This window comes from Mytilus californianus, unplaced genomic scaffold (genome assembly GCF_021869535.1).
Source record: "Mytilus californianus isolate M0D057914Y unplaced genomic scaffold, xbMytCali1.0.p SCAF_1, whole genome shotgun sequence".
NCBI classification, from domain to species: domain Eukaryota; kingdom Metazoa; phylum Mollusca; class Bivalvia; order Mytilida; family Mytilidae; genus Mytilus; species Mytilus californianus.
This window is the reverse complement of record NW_026262581.1, coordinates 48,376,316-48,403,835: the sequence shown is the minus strand read 5'-3', so window position 1 is coordinate 48,403,835 and position 27,520 is coordinate 48,376,316. Positions and strand designations below refer to the sequence as shown.

Below are 27,520 nucleotides of genomic sequence, written 5' to 3'. Positions count from 1 at the left end.
ATTTTCCAATGCAAGTTTGAGTAAGACAAACTCTAAAGTGAATTTTTATCTGATCTTAAAATTTCAGACTTGTTGTTACAGCTCAACATGATACAATCATATTTTTTATTTTCTGTTTTTTTAGTTGCAAGTTTTGCTTAGAATTGCATATTTAGTGTAGAAATGTTGCACACAATACATCTATGTTATGATTTTTGTTATCTTTAACAGGTTGCTTTTATTGGTATATCCAATTGGGCATTAGATCCAGCTAAAATGAATAGAGGGATATTTGTACAAAGAGAAGTTCCAGATGAGGGAGAACTGATTAACAGTGCAAGGTAATAAGAATGTACTATCATACAAGGTGTCATTTAATAAAAACTAATAAAAATTGACTGCACTTTGAATACCATATGACCATCTTACATGTGTGTCTCTCTAACCAGCTGTATATCATAGCTCACTGACTTCATTCAAGTTTCATATTCTTATTCAGTTCTCAATTTTTTATTTTATTAACTGGTGTACTTTTTTTTTCTGTAGAATAACAGCTTATTAAAAGTAGGTTAGAATGGCTCAGAGTTCACAGCTTTAAACATCATTTCTTTGACACCTATTTTTTCCTCCAATACATGTTTTGATTTTAAAAAAATGCATGTTGATTTGGTTTTTTTCAGAGGAATTTGCAGGACATCAAAAGATAAAGAAAGAATTCTGAAATTGATTGACAATATTATTCCATCCTTATCAAAGGCCTATTCTGAACTATTTTCTGAGTTAGAAAAATCTAAGCAGAGGGAGTTTTTTGGCCTGAGAGATTTCTATAGGTATGTTTTACTCATTTTCTTTCTTAAATGATAAACTTGGAACTTTTTTCTTTCTCAAATGATAAACATGGAACTTAAGCCATCCCAAATTAGGTGAAAATTGTTGTAAATAACTTGAATTTACTGAACAATGGAATAAGTTGTATTATTCCACTGTTTAAACATATTGATAGTTTAATCAATATTTGATTGGTTGAGACTATCCCACGTGTCATTGAACAAATCTTCATATTCCATTCTGAGGATCATATTCCCCTCTGAAATGTCAGGATTACTTCGTGCGACGTTACGCGCGGTTAATGCACATAACGTTTTGAACTTCTTATTCTTCTTAAAATAGCGATAGCAAAAATCATTATCATGTTCAAATTTATTTCAGACGATAAAACAAAAAGACTTATAATTAAATTTTGATCCTTACTGTTTATCAATGGGTATGTCGTGTTTAGTTTGACTAACAAAAACAAGCGGATAAGAAAAAAAAAACGTATGCAAAATAATATTTAATGTATTGATAGTAAACAAAGCATAGGCAGTGGAATAAAACATTCATTTCCCTTTGCCTCGGGAGATATGAAGATTTGCTCACCCTCGAAAAATCATATTTCCCTCGGGCAGAGCCCTCGTGAAATATGAATATTCTTGGGTGAACAAATCTTCATATCTCCCTCCGGCACGGGAAATAAATGTATAATATGATTGTCCAGTGGAAAAATATCCCTAAAATGCCAAAGGACAAAGATTGGAATAACTGTATGTCATTGTGCTGCCTGTAGAGTTTAATTCCGAAATCGAATTAAAATGCAAATGCTAAATGACTTGTATCAAAAGCATATGAGCAGAATTTTGACAATATTTTTCATTTTTGAAGCAAACAGTTTAAAAAATTCAGAATTGGACAGAATTTTTGTACGGTATTTATCACAGTTTTTATGTATTTTTAAAATTCATTATAATCACAGTTTTTCCTTTTTTTAAACATTCAGAATTAGTCTGAGGAAATGTTGTTATATCACAGTTTTTACTTATTTTAAACATTCAGAATAAGTCTGAGGAAATGTTGTTATATCACAGTTTTTACTTATTTTAAACATTCAGAATTAGTCCGAGAAAATTTTGTTATATCACAGTTGATACTTATTTTAAACATTCAGAATTGGTCAGAGGAAATTTTGTATTTATCACAATTTTTACTTATTTTAGTTTAATAAAGATGGTTTATGCCTTTGCTGCCAGATCAGAACACAAGCCTACATGGCTTCAGTTAAAACATGCTATAATGAGAAACTTTGGAGGATTGGAGAATATAAACTCTGTTGAAATATTCCGTCAATGTTTAATGGACACCACAGTTGTAATGAATGATAGGGTATGCTTGTCTAAAATGTTTAAGTTTAATGTATTTTGTTTATTGCAATGACCAGGTTTTCCATCCATCTAATATAACAAATTGTTTACAGAGGTTATATCTTTAAAACTGCTTCAAATGAAAGGTTTATGAAAGATGATCTTTTAAAAATCTCAAAATCAAGACTGGGTTGCATAAACATCAGTTAGTGTGAAATGATGTTTAAAGGAGTATGTTCGATAAGGCCCTAATATGGCACCCTATTTTCAGCTTAAATTCAAAATTAGTATTTACTGACCAATATCACAGTGAATCATAAATAAAACAATAACTGGATAGAAAATATGTCTTTTTGTTGAAAAATTACGTCATATAAATGATTTATTGACTGTTAACCTTTAATTCACGTTTATGCAACCAAGTCCAGTATTCTAAAATACTACTATTTGTACAGCACTAAAACATTAAATGTAGTGTGACAGTCTTTTTCAATGGAATTAACATACCATTCATTGTCTCAATAAAATATAAAAGCAATTTTGTCAATAAGTTACATCCAAACAGTGAAGATTGACTATTGCGGCACCATTTCTAAATTGGTTCATTCAATATGAAAGTATTTCATTATAGTGTGGTTGTTTTAATACCTTTTACTTTCGAAAGAACTAATTTCAAATCTTTATATTTTAGCTCACCTGGCCCAAAGGGCCAAGTGAGCTTTTCTCATCACTTGGCGTCCGTCGTCCGTCGTCGTTAACTTTTACAAAAATCTTCTCCTCTGAAACTACTTGGCCAAATTAAACCAAACTTGGCCACAATCATCATTGGGGTATCTAGTTTAAAAAATGTGTCCGGTGACCCAGCAAACCAAGCAAGATGGCCGCCATGGCTAAAAATAGAACATAGGGGTAAAATGTAGATTTTGGCTTATATCTCTGAAACCAAAGCATTTAGAGCAAATCTGACATGGGATAAAATTGTTAATGAGGTCAAGATCTATCTGATCTGAAATTTTCAGATGAATCGGACAACCCGTTGTTGGGTTGCTGCCCCTGAATTGGTAATTTTAAGGAAATTTTGCCGTTTTTGGTTATTATCTTGAATATTATTATAGATAGAGATAAACTGTAAACAGCAATAATGTTCAGCAAAGTAAGATCTACAAATAAGTTGTATGACCAAAATGGTCAGTTGACCCCTTAAGGAGTTATTGCCCTTTATAGTCAATTTTTAACCATTTTTCGTAAATTTTTGTAATCTTTTACAAAAATCTTCTCCTCTGAAACTACTAAGACAAATTTAACTAAACTTGTCCACAATCATCATTAGGGTATCTAGTTTAAAAAATGTGTCCAATGACCCCGCCCGCGAACCAAGATGGCCGACATGGCTAAAAAATAGTACATAGGGTAAAATGCAGTTTTTGGCTCATATCTCTGAAACCAAAGCATTTAGAGCAAATCTGACGAGGATAAAATTGTTCATTAGGTCAAGATCTATCTGCCCTCAAATTTTCAGACCAATCAGGCAACACGTTGTTGGGTTGCTGCCCCTAAATTGGTAATTTTAAGAAAATTTTGCAGCTTTTGGTTATTATCTTGAATATTATTATAGATAGAGATAAACTGTAAACAGCAATAATGTACAGCAAAGTAAGATCTACAAATAAGTCAACATGACCAAAATTGTCAATTGACCTCTTAAGGAGTTATTGCCCTTTATAGTCAATTTTTTACAATTTTCATAAATTTTGTAAATTTTTGTAAATTTTTTTTCAATATATTTTCCACTGTAACTACTTGGCCAAGTTCATAATAGATAGTGATAAATGTAAGCAGCAAGAATGTTCAGTAAAGTAAGATCTACAAACACATCACCATCACCAAAACACAATTTTGTCATGAATCCATCTTTGTCCTTTGCTAAATATGCACATAGACCAAGGTGAGCGACACAGGCTCTTTAGAGCCTCTAGTTATACAACTGCAATAAATTTTTGCAGTTGTATATTGCTATTACGTCTTCGTCCGAAGACATTTGGTTTCCGGACAATGACTTTAGTTTAAGTGTATGGATCTCTATGAATTTTAACCAAAAGGTTCAATACCACAAAAAAAAAAAAAAAAATTTTCCCTCAAGATTTAAGAAGTTGTCAATTTTCTAAAGAAACATTGGGGATCACAATTTATTTTGCTAATTCTTTGTACAGTTAACTCTCGTTGTCTCGAACTCGGTTGAGTCGAAATTTCGGATGAGTCGAAATTTTCCCGTGGTCCCCAACTTTGTTCCATATAGATACATGTATTTCTACTCCTGATGAGTCGAAATTAGATGAGTCGAAATTTCGAATCTCTCGAATTAAATTTACAGTCCCAAGGCTAACAAAAGCATTTAAATTACATTCTTTATGTCGAAGTGATACACATGTGTCAAAACGTAACCTCGGGGGATTTAAATCGATTTCATGACAAGTTAATCCGACAGTACACTTGTAATTAAATTTCCGGTCATTGAAAACTGTATTGATTTATGACAGAGTATTTACCTATAATTTGCTATGCATTGTTAAAGATTATCAAAATGTAGTGGTGGCAAACAAAGTAAGGAAAGGTTGACTGCTTTAGTTTGTGCTAATATGTCTGCGAATGATAAATTGCCTATTCTAGTCATTGGCAAATCTAAAAATCCTCGTTGTTTTTAAAAATGTCAAATCATTACCTACTGAGTATGTCGCCAACAAAAAGGCTTGGATGACTTCAGAATTTTTCATAAATTGGCTTCATCAAGTTGATAAACAAATGACTAAAAGAAAGAGACGTATAGTCATGATAGTGGACAATTGTCCAGCTCATCCTCATGTTCCTGGTTTAAAGTCAATTAAATTGGTATTTTTACCACCAAACACTACTAGTGTAACTCAACCAATGGACCAAGGTGTAATCAGAAATTCACTATCTCAAATTAGTCATCCAAAAGCAAATCACTGCCATTGACACTAAAACTGAATTTACAATAACCGTCCTTGACGGAATTTGTATGCTAAATCATGCCTGGAGTAAAGTTACTCAAACAACAATAGCCAATTGTTATCACCATGCCGGTTTCGAATCAGCCATCATCACACCCAGTGACGATATCGACGATGATGCAGAAGACGACATTCCCTTGGCTTTACTCTGCAGGATCGGGTTACCAACCGGTACCAGTATAGAAGACTATACTAGCGTTGACGACAATTTGACAACGTCCGCCAAGATGACAGACACAGATATCATCAATGACATCATCTCATCTAGATCCGCAACAGACGATCAGAGTGACCAGTAAGATAAACCAGTGCCTCCTCCAAGACCGTCAATGTCTTCCCTTTTTGCTGCTCTTAACACATTAAATGCTCATCTAGAGACTGTTCAGAATTCAAACAGCACAATGTCTCACTTGAACTTTGTTATCTCTTTTGTGATGAAACACCACCTCCACAGTTTGTGTGTAAAGCAAAGTGACATATCGATCTTCTTTCAGAAAGCTGAGTCGTCAAAACAGGATTGAAAGACATTCAATATTTTCAAAACTATTTGTGTTTAATTAAAGATATTTATTTATTATTATAAAACTGTTTCTATTGTAAGTGCTGATGTGATGATAATTATTAAATTATTGAATACAAATCATATTTTTATTTATGAAACAATGTAAAATATTATACTGTCGGCCGGAAACCACAAGAAAATGAGTTATTGTATAAAGAAAAAAGAGAGACAAACTAAAAAACACAATTTAATTATAATCATAAAAAACAATTACATAAAGATACATCGATATCAGAGCAGAATATCGATCCCCGACACATATCCACCGGGATTTATTTTAGCTTTACCCAGCTAAGCAAGAGTTGTGTCTCTTGGTCTGTCATACTTCCGGTATTTGTTTGTCTCAAACTACGGGTATCTCGAAATATTTCTCTGGTCCGACTGACTTCGAGATAACGAGAGTCGACTGTATATAGTTTGAAAACAGATTTACTAAGTATTGCGCAACAGCACAGTGTATTGTACAACAGCAAGAAATCTTCAATTGAATATAAATTCAAATCATATAACCAATTTCAAGTTCTTTGACTACATTTAATCTGTGACAGAAACCTATAATGTGTCAAATATTTAATTACAATCCAAATTCAGACCTGTATCAAGCTTGAATATTGTGTCCATTTTTGCCGCAACTGTTCAGGGTGTGACCTCTGCTGACGTATCCAGCTGCGCTGAGCGAACCAGTTTATTATGGTTTATACTTTAGAAGAATTTGATTGGTTAAAGATTTAAGATATTTTATGTTTTTCAATTACATTAGACAAATTATTATTATACAGAGACAGGAAGGTGACCCAGACTGTTCATCTGGAGGTATGATCAAAGCCTGTTTGGAGGGAGACAGTACACTTACTGGGTAATTTTATAGATCTGATTTGAAGCTAACATTGATGAAATATTTCTGAAAACTTATTGGTTGTTTTTTATGCTGTTTTATGGGTAAAAGTTAATCCAAATGGTAGGAATCGGATTTTTTTTTATTTTTCTCATCGATGAAAGCATTATTTCTCATCAATCATTTTTCACCTAATTTCAGTGATTTGTATTCAATTAAAGATTGTTCTTAACCTCTAAATGTTAGATATAAGTTACTTGAAATTTGTGACTAGCAATTGATAAATGTTTTTGGATCTTACAGCAAATTATTTTAATAAAAAGATGTTGTTTTGTTTCTTTTTTAGTAGATTGGTCAATAATATTTTCTTTTTTTTTCTGGTGCACTTTAAAAACTGAGTTACCAAACTTGAACTTGAGTATAAGGGAAAAATATATGCAGAGGTTTGCTTACATACATTTTCAAATCAGATAAAAGAGTGGTTATTTTTTTCTTTATTTTACAGTGAGACCAGATACCTGTTGCTGTTAACAGAAAATTATGGAGATTTAGCTATTTTACAGCAGAAAGTACTAATGATGCATAATGCACAGGTGATTTTTGGGAGCAGTTTCCCTAGTGACCAAGAATACACACAGGTAGGTTATAGTGACACAAATTGACAGACATGTTCAAGTTTACTTGGGGCCAAGTCATTTTTGGAGAAAAATTTTTGTGGGGAGGAAGGAAGCTGGGGATAATATTGAGATGTTGGTGTTGATGTCATATGATTTTTTCAGAAATTAGGGATTATTTTTTTTTCTTTTTATTTGATTCTTGTAAGATAATTATAACAATCAACATTCATTTGAATCCAAACAATTAATAAGCTAAAATTATTTTTTTAGACATGTCAGAAAAATATTTTTTTAGACATGTCAGATAACAAGTTCCCTGAAATTTTTTCACTCAATTTCTGCCATTTCACAAGGAATTGAAAGTTAGGGTAATAAATTTCAAATTTATTCCAGAAGTCACAGCATAAACAAACTTGTATAGATGGTTTAACAGCAATAACTACATGAAATTTCTTATTCTTTTTTTTTAAAAACTTTTCAGAATAGATTCAGGAGTACAAAACAATACCGGGTTTGTCTTATTATCAAATGGCAGGCAATCTCTGTATTTTTAGATATATTATTTTATTTTCTAAATTGCTGTATAGAACAATTTTTTATTAAGTTGAATACATATTATGTTTTTTTTTAGGTCTGTAGAAACATCAATCGCATTAAAGTTTGTATGGAAACAGGAAGTACTGTTATATTACTGAATCTAGAAAACTTGTATGAAAGTCTGTATGATGCATTAAATCAGGTCAGTACAAGTAAAGTGGAAGGTTTATGGAAATGGTCTTGAAAGTTTTTTAATTTGCATAAAATATATATTGAAAAGTTAGTTTGAAATACCCAACAAAAGCAAAAGCAACATGTTTTTTAATATTTTAATGCCCTCGCCGTAGCCAACAGGGGCATTACATGTTACCCTTGACCATTCGTCTTCCCATCCGTCCCATTTTTGTATCAGCACTCTTAACTTGAGTTTGCCTCATGCAAATTTTATGAAACTCATACACAATGGACAGAGCTCAAATTGGGGTAGCGTGTCACTTACCATTCTAGAGTTATGCCCCTTTATAACAGAAAACTGCAAATTTTTTCGTATCTGTACTCTAACTTAAATTTGGCTCATCCAAATTTTCAATTCACACACAATGCTAAATCCACAACACAGACAGTTCGAATTTGGGCAGTGAGTCATTTACTGTTCTAGAGTTATGCCCTTTTTTTAACTTGGAAAATTGAAAAACTTGAGCAGGGGCATTTGTGTCCTTAGAGACACATTATTCTTTTATTTCTGTAATGATGCTAACAAAAAGTTCATACCATAATTGTTTACTTGAATGTTTAAATCTTTTTATTTGAAATGAGATGACTAATTGGAGTTAATTTTAATGTATTTTTTTCAGAGTATGGAAATGTTTTTATTCCTATGAGCATGTATTATGATCCAAGAATGTTGCCAGTGTTTTCCATATAAAAAAGATCTGTAAGATATGTCAAATTCAGAAAAAACAAATATGTTTAGATCTTTGTGTCATTGGGGTTGCCATAAACTCTCTATGATTTTCTTTATAATTTTAGTATTATGTGCATTATGGTGGGCAGAGATATGTGGACCTTGGACTTGGAAGTCACAGAGTCAAATGTAAAGTCCATGAAGAATTTAGGTATTTGTTATTTGTTTAGTAAGGAATCAACAAAGATTTAGGTAAACGAAGACAAAAAATCCATCAGTTTCCAGAGAATAGCAACTTAATTTCATTTCTCTTAAAAGGACAAATTACATTAAGTAACATGACATGAGAGTATTGATCTACAAATACTATCATTTATTGCCAGACAATAGACACTACAACTGTATACAAACAACATGAAAACTACCACATGTACTGTACATGAAATTATCTGTTGAAAATAAGAAATAAGATGGAACAGAAGTAACTTTGATATAGTAATACTATTAGGTTGTAGAGTAGTGAAATTTAAGGGGAATAATGTTTTGTTAATCCTCGCATATACTGTGGATTCATTTTTTTCCATGGTTACTAATTTTTGTGGATTGAGAAAACTTGCATTTTCTTTGCTATTAGATGTTGTGGTTTTGCCAAAGTCTGCATACAAGCCTTTAGATAATTAGTAATTTGTTGAGCATTTGAATTGTGTATCACCTGTGCCCACGAAAGGTTTGAAAATTGGTATCCCAGGAATAATAACTCATCCACAATAAGACAGAATTTTGCCAATGAGACAAATTTCCACCAGAGACCAAATGATGTAGAAGTTAGCAACTAATAGATCACTGTACAGCCTTCAAGCTATAAAAGGCCCATCCATTACCAATGTAAAACAATTCAAACAAGAAAATTATATATGTGTAAAACAATAAACCAAAAGCAAATATGATATATAGCAACAAACAACACCCCCTCTAACCTAGAACAATGGTGTAAAAGCACAACATAAGAAAAAAAATCAGTAGAAAAATGCTTGACTAATCAGATAGACACATAGAACCAAAAAAATTACTAACAAAATGACTTAAAGACACAGGTACAGATCTAAGAGTACTTCACCTGTCACATGATACACAAAGTAAAGATCTAAGAGTACTTCACCTGATACCAAAGAAATAATAAAACTAAAAACGTAATCAAAATGAATTTCTTTATACAGATTGATAGTTGTAGCAGAGAAAGAGATAGTATACAAAAAGTTCCCGATCCCTCTGATCAACCGCCTAGAGAAACATGTACTCTCCTTAAGTACAATGTTGTCTGAGGCACAACTTGCATTGGCTAACAAACTGGAAGACTGGGTCAAAGATTTCTGTCATGTGGAAACACCTTTTCATTTAATGCAGAGGTAATTTTTCAGTTGATTATGAGGACAAGACAATCATTCAAGAAATGTCATAATTCTTTACGAGTCCTACATATAAGGTTATACGGGGCCTCTGTGACTGATGGGTCTCAGTACCGTCTTTTGGTATGCATAATTGCATAGTGCGCATGGTGCACCCCCTTTATGGTCCAAGAAATGTGAGAAAAAGTTTATTGTTCGTATAAGACTCATAGACATTTTCGGAAAAGTTACAGCTCCAAAATCGGCAAACAGGAAGTCTATCGGTAAACAGGAAGTTTTTTAAATGGACACGGATGTCGGAGAATTCCGTACGGAATACGTAATTAATATGAAATTGCAAATACTCTGACAAATGAATATGAATTTTATAAGATTGAGATAAATCTACATTTAAGTTTGTTTTTTTAAAACCAAATTTAATAAATTGTTTGAGTATCAAGGACAAGATTAAATATCCAAATTAATGTTCTGATTGAAACAATAACATAATTACGAATCAGTCAAATGATTATCATTAACATCATTAGTGCTGTAATAAATTGTTAAAATCTCATTATTTTTATTTTTTGTTTGTTGATTCTAGCTGTTAATCCGGATTATCACACCTCAATCAACGGGTCTAATCGATGTCAAAACAAATCAGTGACAGGTTCACCTTGTTCCTAATTAAATTCGTTCAGGTTACAATTATGGGATTATCAGGTTTTCAATCATAATTTCTTGAACAGTTTTAAACAGTTGTTTAAAAGTTACAATGTAGACACATTTTTATAAAAATAAACTTCTCATAGACTAAATCATCACTTTACAATATCAAGTCACATGACTGACCCACATGACTGGCGTTCACCTGATACATTAGAAAAAATGGCGGTTTATCTTTTCAAAACAAGCGTGGTTTATTCAATTTTCATACACTTTTCTTCTACTCTCCATGATGAACACATACAAAAACAGTAAGTTATGACAAAAAGGAACACAGAGGCTAATTTAACCGACAACAAAAGCTTTATTGTGTCTTTATTAAGACATGGCAAATTTCGGGATTGCAAACAGATGGACAAATTTACACAATAAACGTAGCTCCAGAAATATAAAATGTATTTTATTTGAATAAAACACGACAAATCAAGAACAATAAGATACAAATTACAAATATAACATGTAAAACATAAAAACAATCGAGGTTTTAGCAAAAATATTTCTTACTCTTCACTTCTCCTGGAATTTTTTTTGTCTGAGTTTGGACCTGAAAAAAGACTAAGAAAATGTCTGTAGGCATGTATAACGCGCACCCCTCTTACAAGAAACATGACCCAGGGTATAAATGTGCACACTATAAATACCAAAAGACGGTAGTTGAACTACTGTATCACTAGCCTGTCAACTCTGAGGTTGTGAGTTTGATTTCTGCATGTGGCATGTGTGCACAACTCCAATTTTAATTGACGGATTGTCAGTTTTCCTAACGAAGGTTGGTGGTGTTTTCCGAGCACTCTGACTTCCTCAACCAATAAAAAAACTGACCGCCACAAAATAGCACAATAGTGCTGAAAGTGATGTCAAACACCAATCAATCAATATAAGGTTAATACAATATGAATAGAAAGAGATATTGGGGATAAGTCTTTGAGACAGCAACCCAGCTATACAATGAACCAAAACACATTTAGAGGTCAACATAAAATCTTCAACAGTTGACAGTTGTAAGTACAGTATGACAAGATCTAAATGAAATAAGAATCTAATAATAAGTTGTGAATTTCAAAATAACTGAGACTATTTCCTAAATTTCTTAAAATTATTAACTATATATACATATTGAAAGGTAATGCAACAGTTATTAAAAATATTAATGAATTGTATTTACTCAGCATGTTTATTCTCAGAGACAGAAGGAAAGAGAGAAGCATTGGTGAAGTTTTTATGGGTTACCATGCAGACACATGTGCAGCTATTATCATGCAGTTGTTTGAAGACAGAAAATGCCCTTATGATGATATTGAACAAAGCATATGTCAAGAGGTTTGTTAGATATTTATATGAGTTGATGCAAATATGAAAATTGGAGCTAAACATGGCCCTCATTGGGGTATCTAGTTTAAAAAAAAAAACTGTCTGATGACCCAGCCCACCAACCACATTGCAGACTGGGCTAAGAATAGAACATAGAGGTAGAATGAAAGTTTTTGTCTATAATTCGAAAACAACTATAGAAAGAGAAAATCTGACAGAAAAAAATTCAGAGAGATCTCAGGGTTATTGTACTCAAAAGACAATTTTAACAATTTTTTTATTTTTGCCTATTGTTTTGAAAACCATAATAGAAAAAATAGACAAAGAGACATTGAAAAAAGGAAAATTAATCAGCAGGACAAGATATAAAAATTTGTCAATATATCTGCAATCGTTGGATGACTCCCAATAAGGGTTATTGCCCCTAAATGATGGTTTTTACTTTTTTTTTGGGGGTTTTTTTTTTTGCATTTTTGACCAGAACAATATCTTATGAAAAACTATTGTAAGGGCAAAATTATCAACAAGACAAGATCAACAAAAAAGAGATCTTAGTCAGGAATTATATTCTAGTCTTCGATGTTGAAAAGGCTGTGGATTTAGGTGAGCAATGCAGGCTTTAAATCTAGAAATGATTTTCTTCTATAGATTTTACACGAGGCAAAGACCAGACTCCTTTGGTGTGCAGCACCAGATGCTGTGATGAGATTGAAGTCAACCAAACTACGAGACAAGAATGAGGAGATGATGCAGATTTACTTTAAACATCAACAACATAACAGCCTCTTACATTACCTATATCACCAAGTCATAGATGAGAAGAAAACAAATCTGTTTGCTCAGGTAAAATTGTTTGTATGATTTAATAGCTAAAATCTTGCATCTGTAAACAGTTTTCTCGCATATAGAGATAAGAGTATGTTCGGTAAAGGCCTTATTTGGCCCCAATATTAAGTCCATTGTTTCAAAATAAATAATGTTTCTAGTTGATGAATAGACAAAAAAGACATGTAAGAAAGTGAGATATAATTATTTTTGGCAAGCTTTTCTCATAATGTGCTGATATTGACACCAAAAATAGACTAAAAATAGAGATTTTTTTTTTAAATTGAACTAAATTGTCTGGGTTTCAACCACAGTTTGGTCTAGAAAACATAGAGCCCAGGGTTCAACACACTAAATTGTGAAGTCGGATACATAATTTGATACAAGAAAAAAAATGTCAAAAGATCTTCTTTGTCGATGTATATTTCTTGTCATAAAAACTGATTGAATTGACCTTTTTTCATGGAATTTCGAGGAAAATCGAAAGTGTAATTTGTCATGAACAGAATTTTTCAATAAAGAAACATATTTCCTATCTAGTCGTTGTTTTAGCTATAATATATTATTATAATGGTCAATAAATACTTAATTGAAAATATTAGCTAGAAAAAACAGGACCATATTATCCTTTGTTAGATGTTTTAATAGAATAAATTTTTCAATTGTTTTCTATTCTTTGTTAATAGTAATATTGTTAAAAACAACAAATTTATCTATGTAATGGGTTTTCTTTCTGACTACTGTAAATTCAGAGATTTTTGTGTGCATTTATTGTGCGATATTTGCAGAATGAAAAAAATTGCGAGATTAATTATTGCGATTTGTGGAAAAGCTGCATACAGATATATTAGTCATATATCAGAATGCCAGTTCTTATTATTGCAATGTTTACCTAGTCGCCTTATTCGCAAAAATAAAAACCTCACAATAATTTCTTAATTTACAGTATTAATAAAGCTACTTTCACAAAAAAAATTCTCTTCATGTTATTTACGATATCAGTTGAGTTGGTACCAACCTTTATAATTGAAAATTATTTGATAGGTGACAACACATTCCAAGTTACTGTCGACACCAGATTTAGAAGATTTATGTCAAGTTTTACCAGTACAGAGACAGAACATGACATTACTGACTCTACAGTCATTTGATACCGAACAACAATTCTGTAGGCAAATAAGGTAACACAATTAAAGCAGAGGTCATTGTTGCCATTGACAACCAATTTGTAGGTGAATAATTAGGTAACTGTATTTGTTCAAAGATTATTGTTTTGTTATTCTTCATTGTAATGAAGACTTGAGGTATTGTTGGGCCATGTACCTTAATTTTGTATTGTTAGAATTTGTGGAAATTCTCATTAGACTCTGATAGTAAAATGGCCAAATAAAAACACTAGCAAAATGCTTTTTGAGAATTTTTGTTGGGGTAATGTCCCTTTCCCAGCTTTAAAATTTGAAAAAATAGCCTTTTAAAAGTTCTTTTGAAATATGATTCTGATTAGATTTGGATAGAATTTCCAAGAAACATCATTGACTATCTTGACAAAAAAAATTCTTCAAGAAAAAATATTTGTAAGATATGATATTTTTTTATCACTTACAATCATTTTTAATTGTAAAATTTTTTTGTAAAGAGAAACACAAGAAATAATCATTAGTCTTACCAGTTTTAAGAGACAAATGATACACTCAAAATTTAAGACTATTACATCTTGTTTACTATATGATATATGTTGGCAATTTTATACTGCTTATATAATATTTCAGATTTTCATTAGAAAAGAAAATGACCGTTGACAACTTACTTATTGTCCAGTGTGACTGCGGTGACCAGAATGCTGATTTAGTAGCATGTGCTAGATACAGTATACAGGGAGAGCTACAACAAATTACAGAAAAACATTCCGGAAATATTCATGTTGTTTTGATTGTACAACTTCCAAGAGTAGCTGGAAGTAATTTTACCGGGTTTCAAGTAAGTTTTTAGCTCACCTGGTCCGAAGGGCCAAGTGAGCTTTTCTCATCACTTGGAGTCCGTCGTCCGTCGTCGTTAGCTTTTTATAAAAATCTTCTCCTCTGAAACCACTGGGCCAAATTTAACCAAACTTGGCCACAATCATCATTAGGGTATCTAGTTTAAAAAAGTGTTCGATGACCCCGCTAACCAACCAAGATGGCCGCCATGGCTAAAAATAGAACATAGGGGTAAAATGTAGATTTTGGCTTATATCTCTGAAACCAAAGCATTTAGAGTAAATCTGACGTAGGGTAAAACTGATTATCAGGTCAAGATCTATCTGCCCTGAAATTTTCAGACAAATCTGACAACCTGTTGTTGGGTTGCTGCCCCTGAATTGGTAATTTTAAGGAAATTTTGCAGTTTTTTGTTATTATCTTGAATATTATTATAAATAGAGATAAACTGTAAACAGCAATAATGTTCAGCAAATTAAGATCTACAAATAAGTTGTCATGACCAAAATTGTCAGTCGACCCCTTTAGGAGTTATTGCCCTTAATAGTCAATTTTTAACAATTTTTTGTAAATTTTTGTAATCTTTTACAAAAATCTTCTTCTCTGAAACTACTGAGACAAATTTAACCATACTTGGCCATAATCATTATTAGGGTATCTAGTTTAAAAAATTTGTCCGATGACCCCGCCTTCCAACCATCATGACCGACTTGGTTAAAAATAGAACATAGGGGTAAAATGCAGATTTTGGTTTACATCTCTGAAACTAAAGCATTTAGAGCAAATCTGACAGTGGCAAAAATGTTCATCAGATTTAGATTTATCTGCCCTGAAATTTTCAGACGAATCCGACAACCCGTTGTTGGGTTGCTGCCCCTGAGTTAGTAATTTTACAAAAATTTTGCAGTTTTTTGTTATTATCTTAGATATCATTATAATATCTAATATCTAATACTATTAATTATGATTTTAACCTTATTTTACATGATTTCCAAAGCATCAGTAAATACAGGTGAGCGACACAGGCTCTTGAGAGCCTCTAGTTTAATTGATTTCATCAATAAAAAAGAAGGGAAAAGATATATTTATTCATGACACAAAATCCCTTCATGCACTTAACCAAACCCAAAGCAATGAAACAGCACTTTTATTGCAGTTATTCATCTTAAAGATATCATCTGTAGCCTGTCTTTAGCCACTGCTTGGATGACATGCAAAAAAAACATTACAAGGAATGAAAGGAAATATTTGGTATTTGTCAGTGAGACAGCAACCCAACAATCTAGTAGAACCTTGAAATCTAGACATCATTATCATATTTTTAACAAAAGACAAGTGGCTACACTACATGTAAATATTTTACATAGGTTGAGTCTTCATCTTGAGGCAAAATAAGTAAAAATCTATGCAAATAAAAGTGACAAATAAGAAGAAAAGTTCTGTTGAAAGATAGACAAAGGAAATCCTTTTCATCAGGATATTGATTTAAAAAATGATTAAAGGATGACAGCTACACACAATATAAATTTTTTAGAAACCAGTGAAGCAGCCATAACATCAAGTCATAAAACAGGGGGAGACGATCCAAGGCATTCAAAGTTTTTCTGATTTTTAGCAACAGAACACATACACTGATTGTGGCCTACTTTTACTTTAGGGGTCCCGACATTTTTGGATTTTTTCTTTTGGGTCCAGGTCCATAAAAACACGCTTTTTATATTGTTATTAGGTATTTACTTCTTTACCTGTTGTAAGTGTATTAAATTTTACATCCTCACACACTTTTATCTGATTTCTGTCATATAGATATTGAGTAAAACTTTAAAAAACACATCACTTTCTCGTTCTTTCAGGAATGCCACCATTTTCTTGACTACTGCACATGAGTTTGGAAAAATCCCAGGAATATTTATAAGCAAATTGTTTATGATGTCATTTGACAGTTATATCAGGATTCAGTTTTGAGATTGGCTTTTCCAATGGATTTTTCAGGTTTTTTTTAAATATATTCAGTGCAGCTAACTGTTTGAAATGGATGAGAAATAATGGGTTGTTGAAAAAGGCCAACTTTTTAAAATTATTTAAAGTTAATATCAATGGGACCCCTAAAATAAAAGAGTGCAATAATGCCTTCTTTTATTTTAGGGGTCCCACAACCTATATATAAGTAATTTTAATGGGACCCTTAAAGTAAAAGAGTGCAATAATGCCTTCTTTTACTTTAGGGGTCCCACAACCTATATACTAATCAATACTATACAAACAATCAAAACAACAGTATATACTAAAACAACAGCACAATGCATTTTAAATACACTATATATTGTGGGAACCTCCATTTTTTAATAGTAATGTTGGGACCCCTAAAGTAACAGAAGGCCCTGATTATGACATCTGTATTCTTACATATATTTTAGTGTGGTTTATGGCATTCCTTGCATATTGATGATTTGCGACCTCCTCCTTATAAAATGCCTTCCATTGTTGAGATGTGCCATCAACCAGTGAGTGCCTTCTTTGATGCATATAAAGAAAATAAGCCAACTGAAGACATGGAGGTTGATGCAGAAAAAGACAGGGAACCAGATATGGAAGTAGAGTCTCAACCAGAAATATCACAAAGAGAAAAACAAATAGACATTCTATCATTGATTATTAACTGTGTTCATTCTGCTCTCTCTATGGTTAAAGATCAGGAGAAAGATTCACCAAGAACAACTGAGAGAATAAAAATGGTCCTTAATTTGATTCAAAACAGCCATGAAGAGGGTAAGAATTCAATAAGTTTTTTTCTTAGTAAGTAACTTTGTGTATTTCATCAACAAAAATCTGGGGACATTTCCTTACCCCATTAGTAACTTTGTGTATCCTTCCTTTAAAAAAAAAAATAGGTGATATTTCCCTACCTCAGTGCTCTTGCTATGGATGTTAGTTTAGATCAGGAATATAGTTATTGGTTATTTGGAAAAGAAGTAATTTTCCTCAGGAACTATAAGTCAGAGCTTGGTGAAATTTCGTATAAAACTTTTTGTGAGCATGCTTTACCCTGTGATCAGTTTTCACACAATCACTCATCAATTTCGTGTTAACAGAATACTAAAATAATATAGCAAGGGTATAATAAATGAACAATAACTGACAGCCAATGATGTTATGCCTATAGATAATGATATAAATTTTCATTTGTAAGTATATTGTGATGAGTTACAGATGATATGAAAATAAGAAGATGTGGTATGACATCGTTGCCAATGAGACAACTCTCCACCAGAGACCAAATGACATAGAAGTTAATAACTATAGGTTACTGTACACCTTCAACAATTAGCATAACCCATACCTCATAGAAAGCTGTAAAATGCACTGAAATGACAAATGTGAAACAATTCAAATGAGAAAACTAATGGCCTGATTTATGTTCAAAACAATGAACGAAAAACGAATATGATATACAGCAACAAACGACAACCACTGAATTACAGGCACATACAGAATGTGGCGGGGTTAAATTTGTTTGAAGGCGCCAACTCTAAGAGTTTGTATTTTTTTTTCTCAATAATCTACATTTTATATGGCCCTTGCATTTAAAAATTGGCAACAGACAGGGTATTTAGTGCTATCACATTGATTTTTTTATTCATTTAAAACAGAAGTCATTTATATTTGAATTTTAGAAGGAAAGACCTTTTTGAGTGGGATAGCAGTTCATTTACAATGTTTACTAAAGGAGAAAGAGGATCAGGAGAGTGAGCTACATAAGGAATGGTTGTCTACAGAGGCATCAAACCCTGATCATATCAATAGTGCTGGAACTTTTAGGTATGTTTTTAGCTCATTCGGCCCAAAGGGACACTGAAATTAATGAGCCAATTGGAACCTAAGCAATTATATGTCACAGTACGGCTTTCAACAATGAGGAAAACCCGGTTGTTAACTATTAAAGGACTTGATATGAAAATGTGAAACAATTCATACGAGAAAACTAACAGCCTAATTTATAACAATACAATTTACAAAAAAAAATATGACAGACATGTACTGTATCTAAAGATCATATTTAATTATTATAAAAACTTATAGGTAAAAGTGGCCGACAATCATAGCATTGAATTGGGATCACAATTACAGAATTTGTAGACAATAGGTGGTCCGAGTACACAGTTATTTCGTAGTGCTAATTTTTAACCTTTTTCAGCTGGACCAAATCACTACTTTACTTTACAATTCATGACCCAAATTTTTTTACAGTGTAATTTCATTCCCCTACTTGCTATTTGAGGCATAAAACATGAAGGAATACATTTGGAAGGGGTACTAAAAAAATTGGCAAGCAACACACTGTCCACACTAGGGACTTTATTCGTGGACAACGAAAATCAAAGGACGATAACTGTGTACTTGGACCTAATAGGATAGAAAAATTTGACCAATCTTAATAAAACTTGGTATGACTAAAGCTTAATAAATTATGAGACTGCTGACAAAGTTTCATGGCAATAGGATATATATTATAGACAATATGATAAATTCTATATTCAACTTCGCGTGGTAAATTTTGACGTTTAAATTGAAAAATTTCAACTATCAACATTTGGGGCTTTAAAAATTAAAATATTGCAAAAAATTACATTTTAAAGGCCTTAATATATGACATATTATGTATTTAAAGCAATAGAATACTCATTTGATTTATCAGACTTATCACAATTATTTAAAAGTCAAATTTATATGAGCCTGTGCCAAAAAATGGAGGTTTTCCAATGAAGGGGGGCCTTACATGAAGATGTATTATTTTCCAGCAATTTTAAATTTGTGGAGTTTTTTGGTTATAAATAATCCTTACATATGTATTAAATGTACTTTAAATGGAAAGAAAAATTACAAATAGCATACCATATTAGTATAAAAGGGTCTTAAGCCAAGTAAGACTGAAAATAATTTAGGGTCAATTTAGGCCGTAGCACATATTTACATTTAAAAATGCATACTGAAGCTATAGGAAATAAAAATTTGTGTCTTTTTTATAATTTCTATACTCAGGTTACATGATACAATAAATCTGAGCATAAAAGGACTCTTGCATTCAACTTTTTTTGCAGACAGTATGGTCTGATACAAAGATTTTTCACTTTTTAGTGAAAAACTTGCATGCAATTTTAGCCTCAGCAGGCTTATATTTGAACCACTTGCTATTTAACATAAGAAAAGAAAGATACTATGTGAAATGAAACAGGTACAAAAGACATTGTGAAGTGCTTTTAATACAAATTTAGTGAAATCTTTATTATGGACTTCAACTTTTATGTACCTAGGTCCTCACATTTAACTTGATCCAAACAGGCCGTTACACGAGGGTCATTTATACAACACATTTTGCACATATTGTCTGAGATAATCTTATTTTCTGTAGATTCAGAGTTCACAAATGAGTAATACAACTGGGTTAAAGCATAGAAACACAAATATTGACACAGGAAAACCTGTCACATAGAAAGTCAGAATGCCACTTATGCATCAAAATTGAAAAAGCTTTGAAATGCTTATTTTGACCATATAATGCCAAAATGGGTAATTTTTGCAGAATTTCTATCAAATAAAAGTTTAAATCCTTTAGTTTCATGCTATCTGACAAATTGACACCATTAAATCATTCAGGGAAGTTGCCAAAGTACAGATTCTATATTTACTGATTTCGCCTCTTAGGTCCGAGTACACAGTTATTTCGTAGTGCATTTCTTTTAGACAATAAATGAAAATAAAAAAAATCCCACCTGTGCTTTCTCAATAATATTTTTACAGTGTGTTGTACTACTTTTGGGACAAATTATATCAAAATTATAGAAAACTTCATCGGCTCTAACTCAAAATATGGACAATTCTATATTAAGGGGGTCTTGAAATCTTTTGACAGCTTCCGAAGTGCTAATTTTTAACCTTTTTCAGCTGGACCAAATCACTACTTTACTTTACAATTCATGACCCAAATTTTTTTACAGTGTAATTTCATCCCCCTACTTGCTATTTGAGGCATAAAACATGAAGGAATACATTTGGAAGAGGTACTAAAAAAATTGGCAAGCAACACACTGTCCACACTAGGGACTTTATTCGTGGACAACGAAAATCAAAGGACGATAACTGTGTACTCGGACCAGGTAGTGCAAAGAGGAAGGGGGCCTTTATTATTCAGAAAAAGTTTACATAGGTTTTCTACCTTGATTTAAAGATCAGACAATGATTTCATTGTATTTATTATTCTTTTAGGAGAGCAGCCATTCAGTGTTTAGAAGAGAAATTAGCCAGTCTACTAGCTGGCATTATTGCTTTTATCGACAAGAACTGCAATATGAATATTGTTATGAGTGAACAAGCTCATAATTGGCAGAGATTTGTATGGATAGAAATTCTAAATTGTCCAAATGTAACACAGCTACATTACACACATTCATTTTCTTTTCCGCACCAAATGATGGCAGAACATCATGTGCAGGGTACAGCATACGAGGGAGGAGGATTCTTGGCTGGAATGCCATTTTCATGGCTGATTTATAGCCAGATTGATGAAATTATGAAGACCACTTTTGATGAACCAGGTAGCCATGGTATGTATTTGTATATTTTGACACGTAAAAACAGGAATATGATATCAATACAAATTAAAAACCAAAAATTGAATAAATTTGAGCATTGAAATTTGAACAGTTCACAAAAAACGATTTACCAACATGAACTCTGATGAAAGCTGGCAGTCAACTCTGGTGCTGCTGTGCTGAAGCAATTCCTGGCCTTGAGGTCGTAAAACTTTCGAGCACGATTATTGTACTCAGACTCAGAAATCAACCAATCAAAATACTGGATTTGGTGTTTCGAGCACAAATTTTGTACTCTGAGTACTGAGTCAAGTTTTATGACCGAGGGGCCAGGTCTTCTAGGCAGCACCTGTTGTGTTGCTTTTGTTATAAATGCAGACAATGGCAAATGTTTTTGTCAGTTTAACAACTTCTGACATTACATTCTATTGCTAATTTGAAAGAAATGGAAAAAAAATAAAATTTGGTACATTTACCTAAATATTTCTTACTGTAGATCTAGAATAGACCAATTTTACATTTTCTTCCAGAAAACCATAGCTTACTTGAACTAGTGATGAAAACAGCCAGTAGATTGGAATCCACTCCACTGGGCAAAATTCTGTCTCAGATAGAAGGAACCAGCATTCAAGGAGTCATTTGTTGTTACATCAAAGACTTTGTACACATGGCTTATCCTGTCAGATCAGAACCGGAACTATTGGTAAGATTTACATGTAAAAGAGAGTTGAAAGATACCAAAAGGATATTCAAACTTGAAGTCGAAAAAAACTGACAATGTCATGGCAAAAAGACAAATAAGTGGATGAAAAATATGACATAGAAAACTAAACACAAACCCCACCAAAAAATTAGGGTGATCTCAGGTGCTCCGGAAGTAGTAAAAAAACTGACAATGTCACATAGCAAAAAAACAAATAACAGGATAAAAAATATGACATAGAAAACTAAACACAAACCCCACCAAAAAATTAGGGTGATCTCAGGTGCTACCGAAAGGTTAGGAGATCCTGCTTCACATGTGGCACCCATCCTGCTGCTCATGTAGGTACACACCCAGTGATAAGTCTAATTCAATAGGTCACATTGGAGGAGAAGCAGGGAAGTTGTGTTAAAGTAGCATTAATTTAATAGAAGTTTTTGTGCCCCATATACTATAGTAGAGGGGCATTATGTTTTCAGTCTGTGCGTCCGTCCGTTTGTTCGTCTGTTTGTCCTGCTTCAGGTTAAAGTTTTTGGTCATGACAGTTTTTGATGAAGTTGAAGTCCAATCAACTTGAAACTTAGTACACATGTTCCCTATGATATGATCTTTCTAATTTTAATGCCAAATTAGAGTTTTGACCCCAAATTTACGGTCCACTGAACATAGAAAATGATACTGCGAGTGGTGCATCCATGTACTATGGACACATTCTTGTTTTGTATTATCTGCATATCCTTCTTATCTTAGCATGTGATATTTTGAATATGAAAGAACAAATTAAGGCAGTTTTAAAAATTTTGCAATCATTGATCAAGGATTGTAGTGCTTCATTTTGTTAGGTTTATTACAGGAGCAGAATTACTGTTTCTAAATTAAACTTTAATGTCCAAAATTTGAAAATTTCATTTATAAAATTTATTCCAAAACTCTATGAATTATAATAAACAAAAATGAAACTGAAAAAAAGTATCCTTTCCTGAACTTAGCATTAGTTCAATTGCTCAATTTATGAAAAAAATGTCAAATGAAGTGAGAAGTGAATGTTTTAACTGTTGTTTATTTCTTTGTTATTTCTTATTTATTTTATTTGTCTTGTGGTATCTTTTTACATGTGACACCGATGTTGAAAGCAGGTCTAACTTTGGGTAAAAAAACTTTTGTCAAATTTTCCTTGGCTTTTATATTTGGAGTGCAGCTTGATAATATTTAGCTGTAGTGTGGAAGCAATATTCAAGTCTGCCTTGTAGCCGATTCTTGTTTGCCAATAGTTTGAAATTTTACATTACTCATTGTACAAAGAAATTTTTCACCAAATTTTCTTGGCTTATGTGAAGGGGAATGATTTCATATTTGGTCTGCAGCTTAACAATGTTGAGTTGTAGCATGTAAGAAATTTTAACATCTGCCTCGCTGTTACTTCCTGTTTGCCAATAGTTTGAGATTTTGCAACACTTATTGTACATTAACAATTTTTGTCAAACTTTTGTTTGCTTCTATGGACAGGAATGGTTTAATATTTGGTCTGTAGCTTGATAATGTTGAGTTGTAGTGTGTAAGCAATTTTAAATCTGCCTTGCAGCCACATAAATTTGTTGATAGTTTTAGATTTTACAGCACTCATTGTACAAGGAAAATATTTTTCAAACTTTTTTTAGCGTCTGAAAGGGAATGATTTTATATTTGCCCCTGTATAACGTTATATGCAAACGGGGGCATCATCTGTGTCCCATGGACACATTCTCCATTTCTTTAAACACAAGTTAAAGTAGAAAAATGCTTTGTTTAAAGTGTTTGCAATGGTTTAATCATAACTTGTTAAAAAAATTTATGCACAGTACAATTAATGTTTATACTGGGCCCCAGATAGCTTCAACTGGTTTGAAAGAATTGTGTAATTTCAGAACTTATCCGAAACGGAATAAATAGCGATAAGGTGTATTAAGTCAACTTCCTAATCCTTATACATTACATAACTCATTATCATCAAATCTAGTCAATTACTCATGATAATTTCTTTAAAATTTATGAATCTCTTTTTTTTCTGCATTGAAAACATTAAATGTGCTGATTATAACCTATTTCTATTTAGAATATATGTGAGAACATTATGGTTGGATGTAGACAGATCATTCAAGGAGAGGTTGGACGTTTATTTCCAGCACTTGTTGGTTGTCATGCGGCTTTTCACCACCACAGAGCTCGTTTCAGAAATTTCTCAGACATTGTCCATGTTTGGCCAGAATGCTGTGAAAAAGTTGCAAAATTTCAAGAACATGCAGAACAAGAAATGATGTATCTTGTTACTGCCGATGAAATTGTAAGATATTTTTATACGACTGCAAAAAAAAATTTGTTTCAAATTTTTTTGGGGGTTTGTAGTTTTTTCTTCAAAATTTTTGAAATTACAAATTTTTTTTGGGGGGTCCATACTTTTTTTCTTCAAGATTTTTCAAAATTTCAATTTTTTTGGGGTGGATTTTTTTTTCAGAATTTTTTTTTTTTTTCCAAAATATTTTCCATTTTTCCATTGATTGTTTCTGATTTATTACCTCTGCGGTCGTATCAGGCTGCGTGCGGGGAAGTATTTTATTTTTGTGTAAAATAAATTCCTAAGGGCACATCCTATCAATTCATCTTGTGTATGGATACATATCTTTTGAGTTCTAAATTCTTACTTATTAGGTTTTAACTTGCTTATATATTATAAACATGCATTTTCCCGCCATTCTTTCATCAAGAAAATTTACACCTGACCAGTTTGACACCTGTATTTTTATACGACTGCAAAAAAATTTGGGGGTCGTATATTGCTATCATGTCGTCGTCATACGAAGACATTTGGTTTCCGGACAATAACTTAAGTTTAAGATCTGGATCTCTATGAAATTTTACCAATAGGTTCAAAACCACTATAGAAAGGTTGGGATTGTTTTTTGGGGTGATGGTCCCAACCGTTTAGGAATTATGACCAAAAAGGGGCCCAAAACAAGCATTTTTCTAGTTTCAGGACAATAACTTGAAATTGTACCAGAAGGTTCAATACCACAAGTCGAAGGTTGGGATTCATTTTGGGGGTAACTGTCCAAACCATTCAGCAATTAGGGGCTAAAAAGGGTCCATTTTTGCCCCAACTGTGCAAGACATAGGTATTTTATATCCTGTGGCGGTTGCTATGTAAACTATTTGTATAATTTCTGGATGTGTCATAATTGTATGCAGCTACCTTATGTTACAAAGTTTCTATCTGTCATATGTCCATTGTCCTTGTCCTCATTTTCATGGTTCAGGGACTGCTTGAAAAAAAAATTATAGTATTTTTGTCATGTGAATTTTTCACTTATTATGAGTAATAGGTCAACTATATTTGGTATATAGGTTCCTTGCAACATCTACATGTCCTGTCAAACATTCTTCACCTGACCTCAACCTGATTTCATGGATCAGTGATCAAGGTTAAAGTTATGTGATTAGGTCAGTTTCTCAGACACTATTAGCATGTGGTGTAAGGAATGATTGTAAGGGGTACATGTCAGTCTGACAGGTTTCATCTGACCTTGACCTCATTTTCATGGTTCATGGTTCATTGGTCAATGTTGTGTGTTGTGTAGTTTTTGTGTTTTGGTCTATTTTTCAATTACCGTAATTACCATAAGCAATAGGTCAACTATATTTAGTGTATTGAATCATTGTAAGGTGTACATGTCTGTCTACAGGATTTAATTTGACCTAATTGTCGTGGATCTTTAAAAATGTTATGTTTGTGTGATACTATGTAAAACCTTTATCTTGAAGACTTAAAAACCAATGGTCAGGAAAGCAGGTTAGACATTTCAGTGTGCGCTCTCTTGTTTGTTCATAGCATTGCATTTCTTTATGAATTAAATTTTTGTTTACTTTAATTTGTAGGTAATCATGTACATGTATAAAATGTAATCAATCATGATTTATTTTGGAGGCAACACACTAAAATGACTATTTTAACCTTTTATAATATTGAAATTGTAACAGCAAGAATTAAACTGATCGGTGTGGACCTCCTTGAGTTATTAATTTTAGTCAACCACACATGTGACATTCCAGGTGGAAGCTAACATCTTTTATGATGTTCGGGCGTCTGGGGCCACGCCCAGTGCTACATCGCAAAACTCTGAGAATACCGGAAGAATAATATCAAAACAAACATGGGCGATTTCCAGGCGAAAACCAGTAAAAATGGCTCAGACTTCTGGCAACAAAAGCGCATAATTCAACTAAAAGGTTTATACAATGACAGGGATTCATTTCAGACCATTTCGAGAAAGTAAAAAAGAACTTTTAACCCTTCATTTTCCCATCAACCACCCATAGAAGCGAACTTCCAAGCCCAGTACCAGACCATAGATGCATTTTCCATCAACCCACAACCAAGTATATATTTTTTTTAAAATGCCGTCTCCAGGTCCCATGTATGTTTTACTGGAACAGCCCTTACACATAAGACAAGTTTTATTTTTGTAAGAGTGATGTTATTAAAACTTGTGTAAGGACCTGTTTTTATTAATGAATTCAAGACGAAGGGTATACATCAATGAAAAAGTGGCTGAACAAAACAAAAAACTAAAAGACATGTAGAGGTCAACATAAAGTCTTCAACAATCAATGCCATATTCCTCAAATAAAGAATGTTTAATTTATTATATTTTTTTTCATATATATTTATATGCTTATTGCTTGAAAAAAATAGGTAAAAAAGATCACTGTCTTTGTACAAAATTATGATGACCATCAAAGAGGGGATTGACAAATATGATAAATAGGATTTTGATTTTTTTTTTCTTTTATTCAGACATTAGATTTAATGGGCTTGCATCTACTTCTGAAGAACCTTGAGCCCCCTTCAAAGGATGCCTTAAACGAACAAAGTAGTAGGAAACAGTGGATCAGAGTCCTGTGTGATTACAGACCGGTAGTAGAGAGGATATTTGGATTCTTCAGAGAAAATGAACAGGGACATGACTTTTCTCCTAGATGTACACAGGCTATTCAGACAGCAAGGTAACACCAATTAGGTAGAGTGGGAGACATGGGACGTTTTTGGGTTGTTACTAGTATATAGCACTTTTTTCTCTCCATCGTCTTGATAAATGTGAGAAAGATTATTAGTGCAATTCACATCAAGTCACATCAAATGTTTTTTTCTTCAAACCATTTTGATATAAATCAAAGCGAAATTGTGAACTTTGCAAGTTATATACTATTGTTAAACCTCAGCAAAAATATTCAATTTAATTATCAAAAGGAGATCTGTGTTTGGGGTTTCATTTATTGTCTCGCTTGACGGAGTCAAAAAGTGAGAGGCGGCGGCAGCGATTTCAACAATGT

General features: G+C 32.5%; 1 protein-coding gene across 1 annotated transcript in view; it reads left to right on the top strand.

Moving 5' to 3' along the window:
- Window positions 1–27,520, top strand: part of LOC127722138 (E3 ubiquitin-protein ligase rnf213-alpha-like) — a 115,453-nt gene that overhangs the window by 45,418 nt on the left and 42,515 nt on the right. The window contains exons 34-51 of the mRNA XM_052229015.1: window positions 211–320; window positions 660–809; window positions 2,013–2,178; window positions 6,527–6,603; window positions 7,088–7,220; window positions 7,831–7,938; window positions 8,766–8,851; window positions 9,858–10,046; window positions 11,936–12,071; window positions 12,711–12,905; window positions 13,932–14,068; window positions 14,657–14,864; window positions 17,281–17,632; window positions 18,538–18,682; window positions 21,128–21,465; window positions 21,984–22,156; window positions 24,249–24,476; window positions 26,985–27,193. Coding sequence (XP_052084975.1) covers window positions 211–320; window positions 660–809; window positions 2,013–2,178; window positions 6,527–6,603; window positions 7,088–7,220; window positions 7,831–7,938; window positions 8,766–8,851; window positions 9,858–10,046; window positions 11,936–12,071; window positions 12,711–12,905; window positions 13,932–14,068; window positions 14,657–14,864; window positions 17,281–17,632; window positions 18,538–18,682; window positions 21,128–21,465; window positions 21,984–22,156; window positions 24,249–24,476; window positions 26,985–27,193 — 3,140 coding nt within the window. The remainder of the gene's footprint in view (window positions 1–210; window positions 321–659; window positions 810–2,012; window positions 2,179–6,526; window positions 6,604–7,087; window positions 7,221–7,830; window positions 7,939–8,765; window positions 8,852–9,857; window positions 10,047–11,935; window positions 12,072–12,710; window positions 12,906–13,931; window positions 14,069–14,656; window positions 14,865–17,280; window positions 17,633–18,537; window positions 18,683–21,127; window positions 21,466–21,983; window positions 22,157–24,248; window positions 24,477–26,984; window positions 27,194–27,520) is intronic.